Below are 18,463 nucleotides of genomic sequence, written 5' to 3'. Positions count from 1 at the left end.
TTTGCCGCTATTGGTCCGATGGCGTGCCAACCAGCCAAACGGGCGTGCCCCAAGCATGCGGGGCGGGGCTTACTGCAGGTGGAGCTGTCAGTCTGCAATTTTGAAGAAGGGGCTGGAGGAGGTTAAACAACCCGAGCTGGAAACGATCAGAAAAAGTGCAAGCAAAAGTAATGTGTCTCGTCCACGCTGGGTGGTCACCCCTGTCTGCGAGATGACGGGAGGTGCAGATTGCCCCTGGACAGGTAGTTAGGAGTGTGTGGTGCTCCCCTGGACGGAGAAGAGCCCAATACTCGCGACCAGGATCAGTGTTGTACATAAGGTAGGCAATGCTGATGTGATATTCAGATTTGACTCATCCTGCGAACAAACGCGGTCTTATGCTCTATAGCAGCTTATCTTTGCCCATTTCTACTGATAGGTTATCTGTTTGACTGGATATCGCAAGATCTGTCGTTAACTGCACGTAAATGTTGTCTGTGCAGTTGGTAAAGCAAGTTATTTGTGGTGTCAACAGGAGGAAGTAGAGACTGAGCTCTGCTGTTGTTGTAGTATTACATAACGGTCAGGGAAGGGAGGGCTCAGAGCTCCATGTGTGTGAGTGTGTGTTTAAGTTTGTCTGAATAAATAACCTTCCTCCTGGCAGGACAATTCATGCCACAGACCTACCGAGAACTAGTATATGAAACACAATGAAAAACAGTAAAGCAAAACAAAGTGCTTAAATCACTGTACAATATGTGGCGTATTGCTTATATAAAACGGATTGAATAGCATTTTGACGGAATAGCACAATTAAATAATAAAAATTGTGATTTATTTTATTTTTATTCTTGTCATTAGTCGAATAGTAAAAATATTTCAGGGGGGATGGTGTGGTCAGTTTCTCGGAGGGGGCGGGGGCGTGGTGGTGGGGTGGGGGGGGGGGGGGGGGGGGGGGTTGTCCTATAGCCAATAGCCAATTGCCAATTTTACATAATGATTTCAATATTTGTTCCCAAAAGGTTTTTGTTTAATGAAAATTTTGCCTTATTAAATGAACTATTATTTACAAGCCTTTTTTTCTGGTGCCTGAAATGGAGGACTTTTGGTCAATATTTTGATGACTGTGTTTTTGTGCTGGTAGTGCTGGCACCTTGTCTGGTTTAGGAATGTCATGGATAAATATTGATGACAATAAACCCGCCAGTAGGTGATAGCAAGTCCATGTTTTAAGAAATGATATAGAATCCAACGATTTGTTCAAAACGGCTGATTCAGAAAGAAGCTAAACAAATGAGTCCATCTGAATGGACTGTGGAGTCACTTGTTCACCTGATTCGTTCAAAATCTGATTCATTCAAGGAGCGAAACACCGTGTTGTTATGCACTGGTGTATAAAATTAATAGCACACTTGTGCTTGTGCAGAAATATTTGAAGATACGCAGAAAAGTACACTGCTTGTGAAACAAATATAAAAACATAAAAACTCATACATGGGTATCTTTTTCTTTCATTGCTTGAATTATTAACTAACTGTATTCTAACAGGCTTCATCACGCAATTAATGCTTTTGGACTTTCAAGACGTGTTTTTGAGATTCCAAAAAGAGTTTTGTTTGTTTTTTGCAAAGTCGGTGACTCGATAATGTCAGCTTTACTATCGCCTCTCAATCTGTCTCACATACAGCGCAAGAACACTATGTCAGGGAATTTCTTTACATTACAATCAAGGAAAAATCATACATTTTCTGTTGTTTTCTTTTTAAAGAACTTCAAAAGTTGGACTTCCGCTTAGGAGCAGCTTGTTACAGTACAGAATTCTGATTGGCCAACCACCGCTATCTAGTTTGTGAATTATCATAAGTAATTTAGAGATATCATTTGCATGGTAAGTTTTAAATAATACACATAATATTCTAAAGCGGATGGTTAGGGGGGATGGAGGTTTGATCAATGGGATGGTTTTTGTCAATTTATTTGAACCAGGGGGATGCCACCCCCCGCATCCCCCTCAATTCGAGCCCCGGTAGTAATAGAGTAATACTGTAGTTGCTTTTAATAATGAGAATGAGAATGAACAACAAATAAATTCCTTTAATAAGTATCTATACTTATTTATGTATTTATTTTTGTCATAACTATGCCATGATGGCAAACATATAAATAAATACAAATAAAATAGGGCTATAAAATAGAGTGGAATGGATTTCGACAAGAGATCACATAGCAAACGTTCCAGAATTGTTCCAAAACATCTCTCCATTAGAAAAACATGCGATGTTCACCCTTTGTTGACATATAAATGAAGCATTGTGCAATTAAACTTTTCAGTTTATCAGTGCTACTGATCAAACATGTTTGTATGTAAGGACCTTGAGAACTAACTCCACGTCCCATGTCAGAAATAGATAAATATATTCTGCATGAGGCCACTGTCTGCCCAGCTCTATCTCTCTGTTTTCAGGGCCCGGGATGCCCAAGGAGCCAAGAGGAGATGCCCAAGGCTGTGAAGGGGAGAGGGAACACACCTCCCGTCCAGCAAGTAAAAACGCTAAAGACAAAAACAACAGCGCTGCTCTTTTGGCCTCTAGAGCAAGAGCACACGCTGAACAGGAAACAAATGGACGTGACTCCCGCTGCTCTGAGAAAGACTCTGGTTACTCGGGTGAGTATTGATTGACAGTACTACTGTTATATTCACTCCCGAAGAGACTCAGTCAGTTCACACTGACCACAAAGCAATCCCTCCCCAGGTTTCTGTTAATGTCTCAACTTCTGATTTTCCGTACCACTCAGTTTAGTATATGCGTTGTCACTAAAATCAATCTCACCTGGTAGTCGAAAGATCTGGCAATTGGAATGACTCCTGTAGTGAATTCTCTGTAAAGAAAATCCAAAAAGCAAAAAGTAAAATTCTACATCAGTGGTGACAGTAATCCAGTAGGGTCCAGGTGTAATTCTTTTTCCATGTTCCGCTCCATTTTGCACACAGCCAGGTCCTCAAAGCTTTCAAAGTATACTGAAGCACAGATGGATGAGTTCGACACATATGTATTACCACCTTCTGGACTCGTTCTGTCTCAACATTCATCTCGCGGCTGTGCTGTTGTTCGCAGACACATAAGGCCAAAGTATACTTCGGCCGTCTGTGTTCCAGGACGGTCCTTGCACTGTCCGTGTGACATAATTTTGGATGATGTCAGGATGTCGCGCTCATGTCGTTCCAAACCCGTAAGATCTTTATTCATCTTCAGAACACAAATTGAGATATTTTTTTATGAAATCCAAGAGCCTTCTAAACCTGCATATACAGCAATGCAAATGACACGTTCAAGGCCCAGAAAGCTAGTAAGGGATATCGTTAAAGTAGTTCATGTGACTAGAGCCCGACCGATATGGGTTTTTGGGCGCTGATGCCTATACTGATATTAGGGAGTAAGAAAAATCCAATATCAATAAAACCTTTTGGTTTATGATATGAAGAGTTTATTGCAAAAACCGATAAACATCACTTTAAAAAAATTGCCGTGCAAAATTCTTCACATATAGCACGATCTGAAACCTAAACATATTTTGTCAAAAAAGACAGTATTGTCCAATTTCAAGGCAGCTTACAGGTTTAGTTCCCCCAAAAATGAAAATTAGCTTGTGTTTTACTCGCCCTCGAAGTACCTTAGGTGTATATGACATTCTTCTTTAAGAGGAATCTAGTCAGAGTTATATAAAAATTATCCTGGCTATTCCAATCTATATCGTTGTTGTCAGCGGTTGTTGCAGTTTAACAGTCCACATCTCGTCAAATAAAGCTTGTGCATTCATAATAAAAAGTGCCTCAGATAAATAAAGGCCCCCTGTAGCGAATACATTTGCGTTAGGCAAAACTTAACTCAGAACATGAAACTCTCAACGGAGAAGAAACTAAAGTAATAGAATAGAAGTAACATTTGACGAGACTAGGTGGCGTTTCTTCTCATCGTGGCTAAGTAGCAGCAGGCATGCACGCCAAAGCATGCTGGAACCGCGCTCAAAGAACGCCAAAGATTAATGGCAAACATGGCTGAAAGTGAATACTAAAAGCCAAAGGGTAAGTTGGTAAAAGCATGGCTACATGCCATGACCAAAATCTAAAGAACTAAAAGGCCAAAAGCAAGCATGACTAAAAAGCAAAATTGGATAGTGTCCTGAGTATTTAAACCGGGCTGTGGGACACCTCCCAAATGGTGTCTTAACCAATTAGATATTGTCTTTGTTCAGGGCATTGTTTATTCCTCCTTCCCATCCATAAATCAAATGTTATCTTATCAATCACCTTGTCCGAATTTTACCACTCTTACAGAGTATAATTTTGGACATGATTCCTATAACAAGAATATGATACATTTGACAAAGACTTGATTGGCAGAAACGTTTCATGCAAGAAGATTTAAACAAACACATACTAAACATGAATACGAACCTTTAAGCTATTCAGTATTAGTTATTAAAAAGACATACACAATAAGTGATTAGAAACATGATAGTCAGATGTGTGGGTTACATGATATGGTATGATATGGAGTTAAGCAATGACCTGCTATTCGTTTATAAGTCTTTTTGAGTTCATTTTGGTGCATCTAAATCTGTAAAAGACCGTTTCTGTGCCATTCTTTGAACATGTTCTGTGGAGACCAGAGGTTAAAAGGTCTTCTAAAGGAATTTCAGTCTGGTTCTTTTCTTCTAGGTGGGGGAAAGTCAATCTAAAGAGCTTGTGATCATGATTACTATCATGGATTTACATGTGATGGTCATGCTGTGCATCAAATTTGCCCCAAATTTGACAATCTCCTTTCTGAATTGGAATTGTCAATAATTGTTCTGTTGTTCTAATGTTGAAAGCTGCTCAAAGCTGCTAGTTGGTCAACTTGCTTCAGACTCGTGACGCTAGGATTTTATTTACAACATCCTGTGTCTTGAGTCTTTCTGTGGAATTCAGCTCCTCATGTTTCAACCGTGCTCCCGATCGAATCTTTAATTTGTCTGGTTTGCTCTGAAACCCTACAACCGGCGCTGCTTCAGTGTATGACAGTCAGTGGAAGTGAGAGAATAGTGCCTTTATTCATCCTCCAGAGCCGTCTGTGGCACGTTTTATTATGAATGCGCAAGCTTTATTTGACCACTTGTGGACTGTTCAACTGCAACACCTGCTGACTACAATGATATAGCTTGGAATAGCCAGGATAATTTTTTTTAATAATTTCGACTAGATTCATCTGAAAGAAGAAAGTCATATACACCTAGGGTGCTTCGAGGATGAGTAAAACACAAGCTAATTTTAATTTTTGGGTGAACTAACCCTTTAAGTTCAAGTTTTACTGTAGAAGTCGATAAAGGGCACTTGTTGTTTTTGAACAGAAGCTGATAAGAATCTTGCAAAAGCAGCACTTTACAATGGTGAGGTAAAAGCTGTTCCCTGTATTGCGTAATCACAACCATACCATCTATGATCACAACAACAACGTTTGTCAGGCGTCTACATGTTCAGTTGAGGAGATTACAAAGATAAAATGAGTGTTTTTGTTTAACTCTAAACATGAAATATGGGGTTATCTGCTTTTGTTATAAAATACAATTTTAATATATACAAAATTATAATTTCAATTAACTTTATTTCTGTAAGTTACCTGTAGGCATATTTGTTTAAGTTATTATTATTTATCAAAACAACCCAACTGCAGTGACTGATACTGGGATGCAAAAAAAAAAAAAAAAAAAAAACCAAGCTTGATTTCTGATTTCTTTTATCTGTTTTTGCTAATTAACTCTTCATATATCGGCAGGTATTCTGTATTTGTATATTATATTACTCTCCGTTCATGTGTCAAAATTTTTGACTGGTATTGTATATAGAATACAGTATATACATAAACAGAACACAAACACATTTTAATAATAATAAAAAAAATATTTTCTGTAAAATAGAATTTCTGGTAAGACAAGTCAAAAAAAGAACATGAGAATTTGTATTTTATTTTTATTCTTTTTGCAGTTTAATATGCACAGACACTAGTCTATATTGTGATTTGATTTAAGTGTAGGGACCTGCTTTTTATTTATTCGTCAAAAATATGACAAATTCTGTGTTATACAGTAAATTCTGTTTTTTTGACTAAATTCCATCGTGCATCGTGGAAATCATAGGGCTCTGTTAATTTATCAAATGAATATGATATGATAAGAGTAAAAGACGGGGACATTGTGTATTTACTTTATAGCATTGAGTCTCACTAACTAGATGACAATGTAGCATTTAAATCACCATTCAACCTCTTGCTTTTGTATTTCTCTTTCTTTGTTTCCCATCTTTCCTCTTGCCTTTTCCCTTTTTTTCTCTTCCATCCAATGCCCTTTCTCCTCCTACTGCTCTTTTTCTTTCTCAGACACTGGCTCAGACTCCTTGCAGACTTATGCAGATGGCCAGCAGAGCAGTGTGAATGAGCCTCAGGTCCACAAGGGTCCCCTGCAGGGAAGCAACATACTGGTGTCCGGGACGAATGAACTCACCCCTATATTCATAATTAAGAATGTGGTGTTGAAGCAGGTAAGTCAATCCTGAGACTGTCCAGTTCCAAAACACTTTCAGGTTTCCTTTTCATTGTATGTAGAAAGTAGACAACAAGGCAGCCCATTTTATTTTAAACCAAATCTAAAGATAAAATTAATTAGGCAGAAGTATAAAAAAGGTATAAAGGTAAGAGGAGTACGAAGGTTCTAAGTGCTAGTGATGAAGAGAGTGGAAGTGCGTCACATAGAAAAGAACAACATCGTATAAAATAAGTAGTTGTGGGCCGTTATCGGCGTTAACGTGCTGCGTTAACGCGAGATTCTTATCGGGCGATTAAAAAAAATATCGCCGTTAATCTATTCTCAAAGTTGGGTTGGGAGCTGGGTTTATACTAAGCAAGCTATTATGACTTTCACCTTGATATTTTATATAACTGACTCGCTGAGGTGCGCACGAGAGATAGAGAGCCGCGTATCACGGACAGCGACACTGAACCGAGCTCTCTTCTGCGAAGTTCACCTCATAGTTCCTCCTGCTCCTGAACGAACAAATACAAATCGCAGTTTGAACGAACAAAAAGATGTGAAAGAGCCCAATTCAGTACTCGCGGTGTTCTGGTGTTCAGGGCTCACGCAGAGAAAGGCGTCTCAAAACACTTGAACATCGAATTTGATTATTTTGCTCTTGTGCCGACAAATACATACAAAATATGTCAAAATATCCACCTTGGAAATTATGCTCGAAAAAACGGTCAGTTATTTCTTAAGTGAAAGTAAACAGTTGAGGAAAAAATGGGATGTGTATTATATTGGATGCGTCTCTTAAAGGGGCCGCGCCTAATTTAGCTACTGGCTGCTGTAATGTTAATCCAAGAAAATGAAAATGAAAATCACTCACTGCTCTTGACTGCATTACTTTGTAGTTTTAACAGTCAAACCAAAAATTATTCAGACACAAGATATAATTTTTGATATATATATAGCAAAAATGTAATAATGTGAGAAATGTTGAAGGTGTCTGAATAAATGTAGGTTTGATTGTATATTTCATTTTTACATTGAAGACTATCCAGAGCTATTTTACATTTAATTATTTGCCTTCTGTACCTTGACACCTAAAAACCTGAAAAAAACTTAAACATTGGTGTGAAACAGGTGTAAGGTTGTTCGTGGAATTAGTTTACAGCTTTTTCAAGCACTTTGTGATGCATTTTGGAAACAGGAGATGAGCCCCTTTTCTAATGCACCACCTAGCTTGATAAACCCCTTCTCAAAGACTTACTGTTTGTCAATTTTATTTGGGTAACATATATTCTGAATGCCTTCGTCAGAATTCCAATGAGCCATTTTAATCTAGATTAATCTAGATTAATTTCAAGATCACAGTGAGATTAATCAAGATTAAAAAAAATTAATCTATGCCCACCTCTAAAAATAAGACATTGCTGTGAAATGTGCTACAAAAGACACCTTATTTACTTGTGATTTCTTGTTGTCAAACTTCTCTGTACAAGAAGGAATTCTTTCTCTTCTCCTCTTTTTCTTTTTCCCAAGCCTGGGCAGTCTGGTCAGGACCACATCATTCCTTCATCTCTGTCATGGGATGGAGGTGCTACAAGCAGTCAGGCTCCCACCCACGTCCTCTTGCTGCAACAGCCTGGCATTAATCACAGCACCCCATTGCACATCCTCAAACCCCAGCCACAGAGATCTGAAAGCAAGGGTGTAAAGAAGAGCAAAAACACTTACCTCCCAATCCTAAACTCCTACCCTCGGATTGCACCTCACCCATGTAAGAAAACCCCAGAGAAACCCACGGCCAGTAGAGGAAGTAACACCGAGGAGCACAGCCTGAGTAAGAGAGTATGCACAGAGGAAAAGAGAGATGAGGTGTCCACAACCACACAAGCGCCCAAGCAACATCTGCACAAAAAGCCAGAGAACAACTTGCTGTTGCAATCTCATTCCCTCCCTCTGTCTGCAGGCCGTGAGACACTTTCTGCCTCTCACCAGCACCAGAGCCCATGCCGCCCATCTAGTCCCTCTGCCTCTCTCAACGTGAGCTCTCCATCCATCTCAAGCACTCAGACGCTTTCCCCACCCTCTTCCAACGACCTCATCCAGGGCAGAAAAGAGCCCCATAAGCATTGCCCAGAACCAAATACCGGCTCTGGCAAAGGGTCATACAACCTCAGAGGGACAGCACGTCAGCGTCGCTTCCTCAACACAGTGGAAATTCTGAGTCAGCTGGGACTACTGGACATCACCTTAAGGACGCAGGATCTGCTGCGGCAAAATGCGGCTACTGAACGAGACATAGCCCAGCTCCGCCAACATGCCCATCTGCTTTTCCAGGCCGCCCAAGCAGGTGCTGATGCTCCGGCTGCCTGGGAGAAGCTCCAACAGGTCATGGCTGAGTCTGGGCACTATCCCAGCCTCAAGTGTCTACCTACAGACAGCAGCAATGGAGGGTCTCAATCAAAAGTACAAGTCGAGGCAGCCACCAGCACCAAACCTGATACTCCTGTGGTGTACAGATATGGACTTAATGGCACTGAAGAGGTGGCGCCCCCATCTCCTCTTCTAGCTCCAAATCCAGATGCAGAATGGCAGTCCACAGGTCAATACGATTTTGTCAGTTATAACACCACCACTTCTGAGCAAATCAGAGTCTATAGAGGAACCGTGAGTCCACCAGATGATCCAATAATGCCTCCAGATAGCTCTACACATGGAAACCTGCTTTAGACTGCACCCAGAAACCTGTTGAGTTTCAGCAAGGGAGACTTCTCCCTAGATAGTATCTCAAACATGATTTCAGAGATGTTATCATTTCCCCAATATTCTCCATGGTAACTCAGGGCTGTGCTCAAAGACACCCTCTTGGCTGCGCAGCGTGCCATCTTCCCGTCTGTCACATTTCTATTTATCTGCATCAGCAATCACTCAAAGTGTCTGATGAGAGCTATGCGGAATTTACTGCTCATGCTACAGACTGCCACTCATCTATCTGCATCAGTCATCCTGCCCCGTAATGGAATCAAGAAGCAACTTCAGGTTTTCAGTGGCCATTTGCAAATGTTTTTGATAGCAGCACTTCATGTACAGTCGATCACAGAGTAATCAAAAATGACAGCCTGTTTCCTACTTTGCTGATTTATATTAGAGACTAGTTTAATAATTTGTTTTTGTCACAGCATGTAGCATTTCTGAAGAACGTGACTGTGAATGGTAATTTGCAACAATGTGGTAATAATTAGTGATGAGTTTCCCTCCGTGAGGCCTTGTCACTTAAAGTAAAGAAGGATGGTGCTCGAAGGTCCCGAAAAGTCCACACATGCAAAGACTCGGTGTAAGAATTATCCCCAGAGTGATCTTGCTAGAGACCATGGAGCTTTTGTTCTTCTATGCAGTGCGCACTTCATTAATCTCATTGCATTGATCTGTTTGCTTTATGTCTTCGTCTTTGACCGTGGACCAAGACACCCATTACTCAAGCCTTTTGAATTGGGTTCACTGAGATGAAGGGTCAAATTTGAGTGTTAATAAGAGCTGTATTTTCCATTCATTTGATCACAGATCATGACGTCTTTGTGAGCTTTCTTGTGTTAATAGTGTTTTGTGCCAGCCTTAATGTATTCTGCAACATCTTTATATTTCTTCCCCAATTGTCTACTAAAGCACCAAGCTTTTTGGCACATTTTTTTGATACTCTTGACATGACACTAATATTTTATTTGTTGTTGTTGTGGTATATTTCCTTTTATTTACTTACTGAGTATTTTTGAGTAACAGAAGTTGTGTATGAATTGGTTTGTGTCTAAAGAAACTGTCAGGCGCACACAGATATTTTATAGCATTGTGCTGTCACTCACAAAATTGTGCAAATCATCATTGCATATTTGTTTATGAAAGTTGGATAAATTAATTAGGTTTTCAGCGTTAAGTACTTCATAGGTTAACACGTTTTATGTTTCAGTAGAGCAGACTTTTAGATATTTAGAAAGGTCTGCAGATTCCACTTGGGCAAGACTGTTTAATAACCTCAAGAGTTCTTCTTTGTGACTGATTTTTTATTCCTTCATTAGCTCTTTAATTTTCTTTTTTATAGATATTGATGGTGTGTTTGTACACAGCAATGATCTTAAGTCCAAATAAATGGCAGTACAGGACGGAGGTTCTGAGCTGTGTGTGTGTGTGTGTGTGTGTGTTTGATGGCCTGGTGAAGCGAATAATGAGTTTGTGTTTGAAATGAATGGCATGCTATGACATGATCGATATTTAATCAATATCTGCCCGTGTAGCAGCACAAGAAAATACAGTATGTTATGCAATTCTAATACATTTGAAGAATGTTTGTGTAAGCTACATTCTGACATAAGTGGCATCAAAAAGAAGATGAAAGTGTGTGGTGTATGATACTTTCAGTGTTTCCGCACAGAATGTTTGATGAAGACAGAATCATTGCAAACGTTACTCTATTAAACTACATGCAGATGCAAATAAAAAAGCTTAATTAAAAGGCCTTTGGTTTGTTTGTACATACATTTAATGCCACATTTGTTGAAAATGAATACATTTGGTCTTGCTGTGCTCCTACTTGGTCCTTTTCAGAACTGTGATGGAGTTTTCAGGGTCACATGACCCCCCCCCCCCCTCCCCACCTGAAGAGTTTAACAGTTTTTGTGGTCTTAGATAAAAGACACATTTGCATGAAACTTACATTAATTGTCTAAAGCTGTCTTATCTGCCCTAACAGTTACTTAACATGATGAATTCTAAAGATTAGACTTTTTGCAAGGACCTGTGACTTGAAAAATCATCACTATCGAAAGAGAATGGCAAAATACTTGAAAAAGACAAACAGCTCGTCTTGTACAGCTTCTCCTCAACTGCAGCTCTTCACATCTCCTTTTCATCAAACACACTTTGAAGTGTTTGATACTGAAATCCTGTGAACTGTTTCCAAGGCAACCCTCAGAATATAACAACAGGCAGATTTAGTTATAAAGCTTTTATTTATTTGGCTTCATTTACTTAAGCGTGCACTTTCAAGTATCTAAATGTATAGTGCATCAACCATACCCTGGTCTCCCCATATTATAAGAAAACCCAGTCAACCTGCAGTATAATTTTACATGCATTTTATTGATGCTGTGTTTCCCCTCATATTAAATGTTTTCCAGACATACACTTACAACATAACTAATTTTTAAACAGCATGATTGCAAAATTAATAACAACTTTGCAAGGCACTGTCTGGATGTCACTTTATACTGTAAAAGTATATAAATATAAAATGTTAAATGGTATTGTTGGAGATCTTTGATTTGCAGTTAGACCACACCACTATTGCATGATTCAACCGTAGCATATTTGTCAGCTAAACATTAAACCATTCGATCATCCAAAATTGAAATGGTCATCATTACTCATGTTGTGCAAAATCTGCATGAGAAGCAACTAAAAAGAAGATATTTTGAAGAATGTTGGTTATCAGCCAGTTGACTTCCATAGAAGGAGAAAAATACTATGGAAGGCAATGGCTAGTTTCACCCGTTTGGTTACCAGCATTCTTCAAAATATACATACATGACACAATTTTCAATTTTGGGTGAATTTGGGTTAATTCTGTGAACTTTACTTAAACGTACAGTATGGGCTTTTTGGCCACCAGGGGTCACTCAATCAAAATAATAACATAAGACGTACTTTGATGACAATTAGTATTTTGACAATCACGTCATTTCGAACGGAGAGATAAATGAATTATGAGACCCCTATCAAATCAATATTCCATCTAGCTAGTAGTAATATATGTTAAAAAAACACGGTCGCCTTTAGATAGTGATAGTGAACTGCATTTGAAGCTACTTTATCCAGCTAGATATAGAACAAATGTAGATTTACATTATACTATACATGAGAGCTAGTCCATCTGCGTTTTACACAAGACATCATCGTTTCACAAAATATATGGATAGATACAGTTAGCTGAATGAATGCATACCTGTTTATCAGAATGCAAGCGAGTTCGGCATCTCTCTGTAGTTTCAGCTTGTCACAAAACTCTATCTTGGAAATGCAACTCCAATATTTACCCGTGTCTTGTTTCTTATCTTGTCCCAAAAACCTTCTCGGGTCATTTATTTCACCCGTGCGTTTGCGCTTCACAGAAAGTGCAGGCAAAGCATAATCATGATCCATAACTAAGTTATTGCTTGAGGTATAAATACGAATATAAACAATATAAATATAAAATATAATAGTCTCGATCAAGGCTAGCTACTACTTTTTCTTCTTCGTCTCGTCTTTGCTTCTGTTCACCTTTGTATTTGGCGGTTCCGCAGGAAGTTAGATAAAGTAGAGGGGTCAAAGTTTATATGACGCCATAGACGGGCGACAAAACGGAAATAAAGAAACGTGCCGTGTCTTCTAATTAAACTATAATTTTCTCCGGTTTTGAAAGTTCGTGGAAACTGTCGGGATAATGTAAGTACACAACTAAAAATATATATAACATAGATATAGTGATTTCTGCTATTTTTAAAGCAGAAAAATTACATATTGCGCCTTTAAGCATGGTATAACAAAATTGGATTTAAGATTAGTAAAGTTATGCCAAATTTCTACATAGTTATTGAAAGTAGTTTTACCTTTATGAAATTTGACTGTTCTTGATATAGGTTAGTCCATAAACTTTAATTTATATATATATATATATATATATATATATATATATATATATATATATATATATATATATATATATATATATAATGTTTAAGTTTTATCATTTTAATAAATTATTTAACAAACTAAATTATACTAAAGTAATTATATATGCTGAGACAGGCAGCTGTAAAAAGTCAAGCTATTAAAGAAACATTCTTTTTTAAAGATGCTTTATTTAAAACAAAATAAAATATTTTACAAACGTGAAGGCACAAGGACAGTGCAATAACCAGCTGATTATGTGAATTGCTGATTATATTACAAAGATCACTAAAAACAAGTGGAAATAAACAGCAAGAGTTTGCACCTTCAGAAATAGGGAAAATAATGTTTTTCGGTTTATTCAAACTTTTTTTTTTTTTACTTTGTACAGCACTTGACAAAGACTTCCATCTCTGTGATGAGGGTATTTTCTTGTATTTGAGTTTGTTGCTTACAGGTGACAGGGAGGTTTTTGTCAGGACTACACAGGTGACGCCAGCGCTGTCAGGACATGCAAACACAGTTAAAAAAATATTAAGTCTGGTTTAGTTATGCAGTTAGGGTTAGCTTTAGTTAAAGGGATAGTTCACCCCAAAATTGTAACTGATGCCAATTTTCATATGCGATCATGACATAGTTCCAATGGATGACATTGGGCATATACAAAGCTCCAGTGAGAATGCTAGTCTTGCGAGAACCAAGTTTTGTTTACAGAAGTGGAAAACCAGTCTCCTGTTGTTTTATATTGAAATCCTCTTTTGTTTTGCTTTCTCCTCTGCGCTTCCGCTTCTGCTTCCACATTTTTAATTTTTTTTTTTGGGAGAACTATCCTTTTAAATATTTAAACCTACAGTCCTGCCTTCATGATATATCAGTGGCTTGTTCATCTTTTGAAACATTAGGGATGAACATGATTAATCTCACCTGTTTTAAGCTTCCTTTTACAACAATCAGTTGCCCCAGTGCCCATGCAGGCACCAGTATGATGGAGGACAGGGCCAGTAACCAGCCTAGCACATACGCCCAGTCCGGGTACACATACCAGCGGTTAAAAGTGAGGGGTTTGTACTTCACAAGGGAACAGACAAAAGACACCTGAGAATAGACAGAAGAGATGGAGAAAGTTGAGATCAGACAAATGTGGGAAATAGTTTTATCCTGGCATATAAACAACTAAATAATGACCATTAAGACATTTGTAGGCTTTTCGAGAAATGTAAAAAAAGTCTGTGACGGTCAAACCAGTGAATGAATGCAGAGCCTCACCACAGATACGAGAGGAGTCAGGTATTTCCAGCACAGCATGAATATGTAGTTAGGTCGTGAGCTGGTCATGTCTTCAATGACGTCAAACATTCTCTCAGCCCCTGTGGGGTAGGGAAGAATTTGCTTTAATAGTAAAAATAATAAAAAGTAAAAATGGTAAAAATAAATGATTTAATAATCAGTTTAAAAAAACCTGACAAGAAATGTTCTGTTGCTCATTTATTGTTAGAAGTAAACGAGCCTTCACAACATATAATAATAGTATATATATATCTTCTTCTAATCTTCTTCTCCTAATTACAGTACCTCAACATGACTAGGCAGAGGCTAAATTTTTGATTACAGAAAGGTGGCATTGACATATAAGTGTGGGCAGTCCTGTTTGAATGAATCTGTTGTTGTTGTTTTTTCTCAACACATCAGGGAAATGCTATTCTTTATTTAAATGTCAAATAGCAATAGCAAAGAATTTGCTATATTAATTTACTTACCAAAGACCCAACCCATGGCCAGAGACTCAAACACACAGAGGAAAAGAAGACAGGCTCCACTGCAGGCATAGTAGTCAAACAACTGGAATACATACATCCCCCCCTGCAGGTCACAATACAACATTACAACTCAAGCAGAACAAAAAGGCTATGCTTGGAATGTATGCTGCAGAATACTGCCTTCTATTCTCAGAAGTGGTAGCTTGTAACAGCATGTATACAGCATGCAAACAAATTATAAAATGTTGTTACACATCTGCATGCTTAAGTTTGATTATTTTTGGACATTTCTTTACTTTTAATTAAATAAGGAAGCGTTTTATTTGTTACAACTCATTTTATACATTTCAGTGTATTTCCTTCTCACTCACACATACCTCTGTAACCATGATAAGTTGGCTGAAGAAGCAAAAAAGACAGAAAAGCAGGAGGAATATTTCTCGACGTCCAGCTTTGCGCAGCACCATGGGGTACAGGTCCATCATTGATGTCATGAAAACTTCCATCGCAACAAACTTTTTAAGGAGTGCAGCAGAACAAAAGTGCATTAGAATAGTGAAACACTTCTGAGTGAAACATGTGAGTAAGGCTTAACATCTATGTCTATGTTCAGGTTTGAGTTTTAGCTCACCTGTGTATCTAGCCCGAGCAAAATAATCATAATGAAGAAACAAGCAGCCCACAGTTGTGGACAGGGCATCATAGCTACTGCCTGTGGATAAGCTATGAATGCTAGTCCTGGACCTGAAGGAAAGAAAGAAAGAAAGAAAAAAAAAGAAAGAAGGAAGGAAGGAAAGAAAGAAAGAAAGAAAATCATTTGTTTAGTATTTTAGTGTTCTAAAGCTTTGCCTTTTTTATTTTTAAGAATGTTGCAGTACCTGATTCTGCCACCTCATCAATGGGGACACCCTGTTTTTGAGCCATGAAGCCCAAGACTGAGAACACAGCAAAACCTGCTACCACACTGGTACCACTGTTCAGAAGGCAAAGCCATAAGCTGTCCCTGATTAGAAAAACATAAATTATACAATATATACATACACATGTATATGTGGTGCAAAAATCACTGCGCCTGTGCCCACATTATTTTCTAAATAAAAGAGAAATGAGAAGGGCCAAACACCGAACTCTGTGGTACCCCATTGATTGGTAAATGTGACTGATATTCCTATGCCCCCAAATATATGCTGAAGACCACCCTATGAAATAGATACCAAAAACAAAGATACTGGAAATAATACAATAATACTGAACTAACCTGTAGCAGTTGTTGTTGTATTTATTGTAGCTGCCTAATACAGTAAGAGAGGCTGTACCCAAAGCATAGGAGAAAAAGATCTGAGCTCCTGCTTCCATCCAAACCTAGGGTTCAGTGTGGGGTTCAATAAATTGTAATAGGTTAATGCTATTTTGATAACAGCTTTAAGTTTTTATTGGATTTTCTTTAGCTACTTATAGAGAAAACATACTTTTTATTGATTGTGAATGCAGTTTACATAGACTACGTGAAAAAACAACAGAATTAAATTTTTTATTTATATTATCAACTGATCTAGTCCTTGTATATGGGTTGTTAAGTCACATGTCAGGAAAGGGCAGATGGTGTGGTTACCTGCGGGTCAAAGAGACGGGCTGGTTCAGGGTACAGGTAAAACACAACCCCCTGCAGAGCTCCAGGAAGAGTCAACCCACGAATCAGCAACACAAGCAGCATCACATAAGGAAATGTAGCTGTGAAATACACCACCTACAGGCACAATAAGAAAGGGCCAAAATTATGCATCTGTCCCCTCAAAAAAAAAAGTAAAATGAAGCAAAATACTGTATTAACATACAGAACACATATAATAACACATTAAAACATAATTTATTGTTTAAAAGCTGTCAGTGGATAAGACCTCAGACCAAACAATCAAAGTGTGAAAATGTGAATTTTGATGTAAAACATTTAAGAACAGTATTAGACTATATTCTCTTCAGAGATAATGTTGCTCACCTTGCCTGTGGATTTGACTCCTTTCCAGACACAGAAATAACATATGATCCACATTGCAATAAGACACAGAAGAATCTCCCAGTTGATCTTACCGATCTCCTCAATACCTCCAGAGAGAGACAGCACTCTGTTTCTATCAAATTTGACAAGTGAGAACAACAGTCTTTAGTTTTATTATAGATGTGTGTATGTGTATCTATGTTTTTTGAATTGCGAATGCATAATGTTCTTGCAAGGATCGATTCTGTTGTAATATAATTTATGCTTATGTATTTACTTCCAGAATTCAGTAACCGAAGAAGTTGAATTAATCAGCATTGTCCGGTTGAGGGTCAGATTGTTTGCAGCAAGATTCACACAGTCATCTAAAACAGAGACGACGAAAATAAAGTTAACTAACCACTGGTCCAGCATATTCTTCTACTGTATGATATTCATAGATAGTACTGAGCTCTTTCTGAGAGTTTTGTTTCAAATGTTCACCTGTGTTCCAGGTGTTGTCACAGCTGGCCCATGGCAGTTGGGAGCTAAAAGAGAAGACGAGGTAGAAAAGCGCCCAGGCCAGAATAATAATGTAATACATGCAGCTGTACAAAATAATCAGTTGTCCTCCATAGCCAATACCTGACAAAAGCAAACAGATCCATTGATCAACAGGGACATTCAGCTAATTTCACAGAGACCCATGAGAATGGCTGCAATGCAAAGTTTCATTTGCCACCAGGAGGACTGTTAAGGCACTCATCACAATTAGTGTGGCACTAACTTTTACCATACAGTTCTAGGGGCTGATATGTATTTCTATACAGATGAATATTGACTCAACTGATACACTGTCTCACATTTACTTTAGAAAATGCAAGTGGTGGTAGCCTGTACCATGACAATGAATGCAGATAAAAATGCATTTGTTTAAATCTTTTGACTCACCCTCAGCCAGTGGACAAAGCCGACGCCAACAAGTAATGCCCCCTTCCTGTGTGTACTGTCCCATAGCTGTCTCTAGCAGGAACAGAGGGACCCCACAGGTAACCACAAACACCAGGTAGGGTATCAGGAATGCCCCTGAGAACACACCAGTTCAATAATACATTATTAAAATACCACAGAAACCTAAGGTATAGTATTTATTTGTGTAACCATAATGATATGTCCAATAAACAAACATTTATGTCTTTAGTCTGCTTCATACCTCCGCCGTTCTTGTAGCAGAGGTAAGGAAATCTCCACACATTACCCAGACCAATCACAATCCCTGCAACAGCTAAAATAAACTCTGTTTTACTCCCCCAGTATCCTCTCTCCTCTATTTGTCCTTTGATTTTTTTCATATCTTCACACTGTTTTGACAAGGTTGCTCTGATCCTGCTGTCCAGACTGCAATAAGTTCACAGTTTGTTCTAAATTTTGCTCAGCTGGACACTTATAAAAAGTATCAAGCTATTCATTGACTTATCCTCTCCAGCTGAAATGA

The 18,463-nt window shown here is 38.3% G+C and overlaps 2 protein-coding genes across 4 annotated transcripts; one reads left to right on the top strand and one right to left on the bottom strand.

Annotated features, from left to right (window-relative positions):
* Positions 1 to 69: 69 nt before the first annotated feature.
* LOC113118588 (CLOCK-interacting pacemaker-like) lies at positions 70 to 11,044 on the top strand. 3 transcript variants are annotated; one of them, XM_026287876.1, is made up of 4 exons: positions 70 to 319; positions 2,444 to 2,644; positions 6,396 to 6,556; positions 8,074 to 11,044. In XM_026287876.1, the coding sequence occupies exons 2-4, from the start codon at positions 2,452 to 2,454 to the stop codon at positions 9,265 to 9,267; spliced, it is 1,548 nt and encodes a 515-aa protein (XP_026143661.1). In that variant the 5' UTR covers positions 70 to 319; positions 2,444 to 2,451; the 3' UTR covers positions 9,268 to 11,044. The 3 variants fall into 3 exon arrangements, with proteins under 3 accessions (XP_026143661.1, XP_026143662.1, XP_026143663.1); XM_026287877.1 differs by lacking the exon at positions 70 to 319 and having other exon boundaries at positions 958 to 2,644; XM_026287878.1 differs by lacking the exons at positions 70 to 319; positions 2,444 to 2,644 and adding an exon at positions 3,105 to 3,210.
* A 2,424-nt stretch (positions 11,045 to 13,468) lies between these two features.
* On the bottom strand, positions 13,469 to 18,463 carry LOC113118587 (sodium- and chloride-dependent GABA transporter 2-like). The gene is made up of 14 exons (XM_026287875.1): positions 18,182 to 18,463; positions 17,920 to 18,054; positions 17,473 to 17,613; positions 17,267 to 17,354; positions 16,990 to 17,122; positions 16,606 to 16,740; positions 16,252 to 16,355; positions 15,872 to 15,996; positions 15,625 to 15,737; positions 15,371 to 15,508; positions 14,994 to 15,096; positions 14,503 to 14,603; positions 14,161 to 14,331; positions 13,469 to 13,737 (listed from the first exon to the last, which is right to left on the bottom strand). The coding sequence occupies exons 1-14, from the start codon at positions 18,318 to 18,320 to the stop codon at positions 13,615 to 13,617; spliced, it is 1,749 nt and encodes a 582-aa protein (XP_026143660.1). The 5' UTR covers positions 18,321 to 18,463; the 3' UTR covers positions 13,469 to 13,614.

The sequence above is a fragment of the Carassius auratus genome, chromosome 18 (genome assembly GCF_003368295.1).
Source record: "Carassius auratus strain Wakin chromosome 18, ASM336829v1, whole genome shotgun sequence".
Classification (NCBI taxonomy): domain Eukaryota; kingdom Metazoa; phylum Chordata; class Actinopteri; order Cypriniformes; family Cyprinidae; genus Carassius; species Carassius auratus.
Note: the sequence above shows the minus strand (reverse complement) of the source record. Positions and strands in the feature narration are given on the sequence as shown.

What these genes read in the sequence shown, in the direction of transcription:
- LOC113118588 (XM_026287876.1), top strand. Translation starts at nt 2,452, where the DNA reads ATGCCCAAGGAGCCAAGAGGAGATGCCCAAGGCTGTGAAGGGGAGAGG. An exon ending in GAAAGACTCTGGTTACTCGG is followed by an intron (nt 2,645 to 6,395) that starts GTGAGTATTGAT and finishes TTTCTTTCTCAG; the next exon opens with ACACTGGCTCAGACTCCTTG. An exon ending in AGAATGTGGTGTTGAAGCAG is followed by an intron (nt 6,557 to 8,073) that starts GTAAGTCAATCC and finishes CTTTTTCCCAAG; the next exon opens with CCTGGGCAGTCTGGTCAGGA.
- LOC113118587 (XM_026287875.1), bottom strand. Translation starts at nt 18,320, where the DNA reads ATGAAAAAAATCAAAGGACAAATAGAGGAGAGAGGATACTGGGGGAGT. An exon ending in CTGCTACAAGAACGGCGGAG is followed by an intron (nt 18,055 to 18,181) that starts GTATGAAGCAGA and finishes GTGTGTTCTCAG; the next exon opens with GGGCATTCCTGATACCCTAC. An exon ending in TAAAAGGAAGCTTAAAACAG is followed by an intron (nt 13,738 to 14,160) that starts GTGAGATTAATC and finishes ATGTCCTGACAG; the next exon opens with CGCTGGCGTCACCTGTGTAG.